Source organism: Telmatherina bonti, assembly GCF_933228915.1.
Source record: "Telmatherina bonti genome assembly, chromosome: 21".
NCBI classification, from domain to species: Eukaryota; Metazoa; Chordata; class Actinopteri; order Atheriniformes; family Telmatherinidae; genus Telmatherina; species Telmatherina bonti.
In genome coordinates, this window is record NC_136630.1 from 12,459,542 (window position 1) to 12,466,049 (window position 6,508).

The 6,508-nt window shown below is 37.8% G+C and overlaps 1 protein-coding gene across 1 annotated transcript in view; it reads right to left on the reverse strand.

Moving 5' to 3' along the window:
* The window catches only part of lhpp (phospholysine phosphohistidine inorganic pyrophosphate phosphatase), a gene marked incomplete at its 5' end in the record, with an annotated part of 23,470 nt that extends 17,551 nt beyond the window's left edge, over nucleotides 1-5,919 (reverse strand). Inside the window, 6 exons of the mRNA XM_079261052.1 lie at nucleotides 1,475-1,566; nucleotides 4,357-4,449; nucleotides 4,544-4,607; nucleotides 4,712-4,865; nucleotides 5,369-5,556; nucleotides 5,789-5,919. Of these exons, the coding sequence (XP_079117178.1) occupies nucleotides 1,475-1,566; nucleotides 4,357-4,449; nucleotides 4,544-4,607; nucleotides 4,712-4,865; nucleotides 5,369-5,556; nucleotides 5,789-5,919 (722 nt within the window). The remainder of the gene's footprint in view (nucleotides 1-1,474; nucleotides 1,567-4,356; nucleotides 4,450-4,543; nucleotides 4,608-4,711; nucleotides 4,866-5,368; nucleotides 5,557-5,788) is intronic.
* Nucleotides 5,920-6,508: the final 589 nt, after the last annotated feature.

Consider the following 6,508-nt stretch of genomic DNA (forward strand, 5'->3'; position numbering starts at 1 on the left):
GTGTACTTTGGCTGATACTGGTGAATGGGCCAGCTTTAGGCCCAAACCAGTCTGGCCTCCCAGGAATGTTTGATAAATAAGGGAAGTGGGTTAAGTGTGAACTAAAACCAGCATGTTTTCACTGCTCCGTGATAAGTATAATTTTAGCGTCTTGGGCGTATTTCCATTTTGAGCAATTTTGGGGCTAACTCCACTCCCTTTCCCTAACACTCAGTTTTGTCGAGTTTGGTTCCCCATTTTCTTTTATTAGGAGTTAGAATTGTGTCTTAAACTCCTACTTTGGAAAGATTTGAATGGAAATACTGCATCTTCAGCTCCATTATATGCCTTCAACTGCTGTAACCAGTACAAAAACAAACAAATCAATACTAGCTCCCAGACTAGTACAGTGTAGGTAAAAAGAGAACCACCACACAAATCCAAAACATTAATACGCCACTTGTAAGTTTAAAATAAAAAACAACTGGGTTTTTAATACATATATTGCATGAGCCTATTTTAGTCATTATTCGTTGGACTTTCATATTGACAATTTAGGGTCTAATCTGTCACTTTTTTTATGTCATAATGCTGTTTTTGTTTAACCCTTCATGGGACAAGTGGCTATTTTTGATCTCTTCGTTATTTTTTTTTTTTATTCAGCATGAAACTATCTTTTTTTTTGTTGTTGTGTGTGAATGTAACAACATAATGGAGGTCTTGGTACATCCCAGTAGGACAATTTTGGGTTAAAATGTCTCATTTCAAGGTATTTCATTAAGTGTCCTATAAAGGGTTAAGAGTTAGACATATATGCTCCACTGTGGGATCTCAGTAATCAGTGTTGTGATGAGACTTTCTGGCTAGAATCACAAGTGCAAAATAAGGCAAAAGTTTAAGATTCCCGCTTCATGCCATGAATATTACAGACACATAAAACTTAAAGAACAGACAGGAAAACAAATTAAAAACAGCATTCTATAGGACTTTGAACACACATATTATACAGCATATATGAGATAATGTGCACTTCTTTTCCTTCCGCAGTCACTTTTCTGTTTTCCTCAAGCCATAAGTACGGCATCTATTCTCTAAAATAATCAACCATATGTTTCTGTAATTACACCTTAAGAAGGGCGCCCCCAGTAATCTCTAGATTTGGCCCCATAAATCCTTTTGGCGACAACGGCCTTGAGGTCAACGTGTGGAGAGCCTTGGGATATTTTTAGTCAATTCTCAATCAAATAAACAAATCTTGAAGAGTTAAGAATGAGGGAATTTCGCGGAGGGAATGTCGAGCTACACATGTGGCACAAGTGCGCCCTCTTGTGGAAACACAGGAATTCACCGAGATGATTTAGTCTGAGTGTAAAGAAGCTGGAAAAGAACATCTAAAAATTGTGGTTTGTGGGTGCAATTTCTGGAAAGTTTGATAATATTTCATACCTAATGAGTTTGTAAGATGAGTTTTATGTGGATTCAGGACATCACTGACCTGTATTTGCCAGTCCTTACTTGCACACCTTTCATCCCACAACGTTGGGCCCCTCCAACATCATTTACGAGATCATCCCCAATCATCAGTACCTAAAATTGAGAAAAAAGAACATTAATTTATCAACCTGCACTGCCACAATGCAACCCCATTTGTTGCACTGTGAAGTAGCAATGTTATTAGTTGCTAATGACAGTGTGTGTTGTGGTTGTGTTGTTTCACATCTATGTTTAAAACCAACAACAACAACAAAAAAAAGTTTTGCAATAGCCGCTACCTTCCCTTCGAATCGTGCTTATTTTATAACTTTTCACACAACTATTTACATAAATAAGGACTTTTAGAGTTTTGCAGGGGTCTGACATGACAACTGTAGAAAGTCTGCAGGGTCTAAATGTTTGTTATTTTATTACTAATGCAGCTGACATATAAAGCAGAGATGACATCAGGCTGGAGGTTTGCAGTATTAAGGGTATTCTGAAAATTATTTGATTTGAGTAGTTATTGCCATGTTTCTTCTTGAAAGAATGAAAAAATTATAACCGCCTTCATAGACAGGTTTTTACAAACAATTTTCACTCTAAAGAGAGAAAAACAAAAGAAAAAACACACCTGAGTTACTGAACTCTATGAAAAGTGTATCAGATTCAGCTGTAAATACTTCAGCCCATTTCTCAGGCTACGTCCACACGTAGCCGCATCTCTCACAAAACAAAGATATTTTTTTACTTTTTAACCACATGAAAGTTTAGATTTACGAATACTACGTTCGTGCATCGGCATGTGGACATCCGTAGTCGGGATTTTAGGTTTTGAAATGTTAGTGCCTGTGAAAAAAAAAAAAAAAAAAAAGCTCAATGTCACAGGACGACCAGTGTTTACACTCAGAAACAGCATGGATGATATTCGTTTTTACAAAAACCCAGCTATGTGTGTACATGGCCTCAGCAAATGAAAAGAAATCTGGAGAACAGGGTGAGGCTTAGACTGAGATGCCCCTGACTCTGTTTGAGTACAAACTGCCGGGTTACAAAAATAGACAGGCTTAGAGAAACTGCCGGGATGGAGCTTATTCCCAGACTTAGGACACCCCGAGATGGCCGGAGACACAAGTCACACACATGTTCAGACACCTGCTGAGTGAAAATGCAGATCATACAAATAAATTCTTTTCCTTCCTCTGTGATTCATTCTATTGCGCAGATTCTATTTCAAACCTTTGTCTTTAAACGTATAAAGCTAAAAAAAAAACATAGTGTACATGTTCAGCTAATTAGTTAAAATAACTACAGTTATGTCTCGGCCAATACAATCTATTGTTTTCTGTGTCAGTTCAGACCTCAATTATCGTCCTTTTTTCCCAAAAAAGAAAATAAAGAATATGAGGCTTAAATACTACAGATCCGTTGCTATGCTTCAAAGCCATCATAGAAAAAGAAAATGGATGCTGTTAGCATACAGAGGCAACACATCATTATTAAGGCAGCTTATTTATGGAAAAAATCATATTTACATTAATTTGTGCTCAATATGGATATCACAATTATTTAACAGCACTAGTCAATACGCTGGGACCACCTCTGCCTGAGCATTTTTGTGTTTACTGTCTTCACAGACATTTATATCTGACTGTAAGCCTGAATTGTAGTCTTCCCTTCTTTTCAGTTTAGGTTCCTGCTCCAACCATAACTGGCAGGGACTCGCCATGTTCCTGTGTCTGCTTTATGACAGGGGAGGCATCGACAGCAGCGCTGCTGCTCATTGAGAAGTATAAATGATGTGTGCTTTTACACCAGTCTCCACAAGTTTACACTTACACCAGAAACATTCCTGAGATTTTCTGCCAGTCCTTGAAAAACAGAATGGACTGAATACTTGCTAAGAATAGCTTGTGGCATGGCTGATCTGTAATCGGCATTGTGAACACTCAGTGTGGATGTATGTGTACATGTATCTATCCGTGCATGTGTTTGTATATATCTATATATATATGTGCATATATATATGAATGTGTGTATGTGAGTGCATATGCATATATAGGCCAAAATCAGTATATGATTTTACTACTGTTTCATTGCTGTTATAGTTTATTCTATTTTTGTATTATTGGCAGTGTTATGTTATGTGTTTTCTGTCATTGGACTACGGATGGAAATTAGCATTTTGCTAAATCCGGTATATTTAAAGCAAATTTAGCCTGTTCATTCATTTGAACAGTCCCCTATAAGTGGATAAATTACAGAAATAAACTCTGCAACAGTTTCTGCAGCAATGGGGACATTATACTTCCACTATTTGCTTGAATTTACTATAGAAAGTTGCATGTGTCATTTGGGGCACATGGAAAAATAACAGGATGTATTATGGGAAAATTATTTAAACAATCTTTTTTGTGTCAATATTACTGTTTTTGTGATTCAATATATAGTCCTACCCTGGTACACAGAATTAAAAAAAAAAAAATCATGTCAAGCCAAATCACTTTTCCTGACTTAAAACCTTTTTGTAGCTGAGGAAAAAATCTGAAAAGGAATGAATAAAAATCCACGCTGGGCTGTTTTATTCCTTTTAAAAAAAGGTTAGAATAAGAGATCCACCCCAAACATAAACTTTTTTGAGTCACCCCTCTTTGGGAGGAGGACCAAAACCTCATGCTACATGTTTCTATCCCATGTTCAGATGGCCTCATAGTGCCCCACAGAGACCAAACATTAAGTCAGTCCCTTAAAACATGAAGTACATATTAAAATATTTAAGAAATACAGGAAACCTTACACAATGAAGCTGAATATTTTATATTTCAGCTTAGACCGATAAACTGAGGACTACCTTTGCCCGTCCTAACTTGTTGTCTGTTCACATATAGAGTAATTGTTTGTTACCTCATGTGGTGAAAGCCCCATGTCATTGAGAACACTCTGGAAGAATGTTGGAGATGGCTTTCCAATTACTTCAGCCTTCACATCACAAGCATACTGGAGGAAACAAAAAGTTCATTTAAACAGTTACTTATATAATTGAATATAATTGACTCTTAATAATTCAGAGTATATTATACACCTGGCATACCTCAAGACCCTTCATATAAACCCCAACATCTAATTTCAATCCATCTGTTTCCTTGTAGTATCTCCTAAGAAGAGATGAATGACATGGACAATTTTAGTTCTGTTAAAAAAAAAAAAAATTCAGATTAAATCCTTTATTCGTTACTTGGAATAAGTGATAATCTCATACCCTTGGCCAAGAGAGAACAGCACTGGTTTCTCCAGCCCTATGAGGACCCGAAATGCTTCATTTAAGTTTTGGTAAGAAAAGTTTTCAGCTGCATCTCCGATGATCACACAGTTTGGATCGGTCTTGTCAACGCCATCAAACTCTGGGAGAAGTCCTGCAGAGGAGTAATTTAACAGTTAATAAATGTGTTTACGCTTATAAGTTCTTTGTCCGAGATTTTTGCATATCTTTTACATGCTTACTTGAAGGGAAGGTTTGAAGATTACAGCAGATGTTTGTTTCATTCAATTAATCAATAACAAGTGTTTAATGTAGGAAAGGCCAGATTATCCAGTGGGAACTATGGGCACAGGCCCAGGGACCCACGCCCACTTGGGGCCCACGTTGGGCAAACACCAGCAGTTTGGACATGAAACAAAATGTGCATAAAAGCCAGATAGTTACATCACTACCAATAGTGTATTGCTATTAGTACCATTGGCTGAGAGATGTTAGAAATTTCGTTTCACAGTGTATCATTCACAATTTTCACAATGTTACGGTGGGGAAGGGGGGCCCTGGAAAACTCTGGGCCCAGGGGTCTGTGCACTTTTAATCCGTCCCTGAATGTAGGTAGATTAAATGCTCTAAAATCCGTGTGGAAGAGAGAGGTAATACCATCATGCACCAGCAGGTGGGGCCGTAAGCCCCTTTCTTTGAGGACCACTATGGCGGCGGGGGCAGGAGGGAAAACTTCAGGTACTAAAATGTCAAATCCCAGTCTCTGAAGTTTGCCTACAAACTTCTCTCTGGTTGCCTGCGTCTCATTGGTGCAGAAACGAAGCTGTAGGTCAGATGCTTTGAGCCTGGAATGAAGTAAAAACGTCAGATTAAAGGTTGTCTGCAAATTAACACTTACAGTTCTTACACTGGTTACACCTGCTGTTCGTAAACATTTACAAAGTAGCAGCTTTGATTCAGAAATTGTTAAAACACCCAATACCGACAAGCATGCACTTTGCTCCGGACTGAGCCTTGCAAAGTGAACGTGCACATCTTAAACAGAAAATGTCTCATACGTCGCGACCATTCACTCACTTTTTCACAGCTTCGATCGATCCAGCAATAGCAACTCCGTCACCTTCACCGCTGTCATATAAAACTCCACACAAGTCCAAAATGACACCTTTCAAACTGGCTGCACAGCTCGGCCAGTTCATGTCAGCCATTGCTCGGTCAAATGCGCATGCGCGTAATATAAACCAGGCTGTCAAGCGTGGAGCCTGAAAAAAGTTGAGTGTATAAACTATTTAAACCAAACAAAACAAAAACAATTACCACACAAAAAGAGTGTGATATGAGCAACGCATCAGTAAGTGGAAGGACACATGAGACATATAAGGCTATGCAAAAACTACCAAACAACAAAACGTGGCATAAGTTTAATTACTGCTTACTACTATGGTCCCTTATTTATTTTATCTATACATAAGTTGTCTGTGTGACTAAATCTGTTTGATTGGTGGAATGGTAGTGAACTATTTTATGTATGTGGATGATCTTGTTACCTTTAGTCAAAGTAGTGCTGGGCTTCAGCAGCTTTTTAATACATGTACTAAATATGGTGTGCAATATGATATAAGGCATAATACCAGCAAGAGTTGTATCTTAATATGCAAAACCAAACACTTTAGCTTTATGTTTCAGTGATTAAACTTTCTAATACAAGTATTGAGGTCTGTCAAAAGATTAAATACCTTTAGAGATGACATGAGTCATGATGATTTAGTGTTTGCTCTACTAAAGTGCAATTTTTCC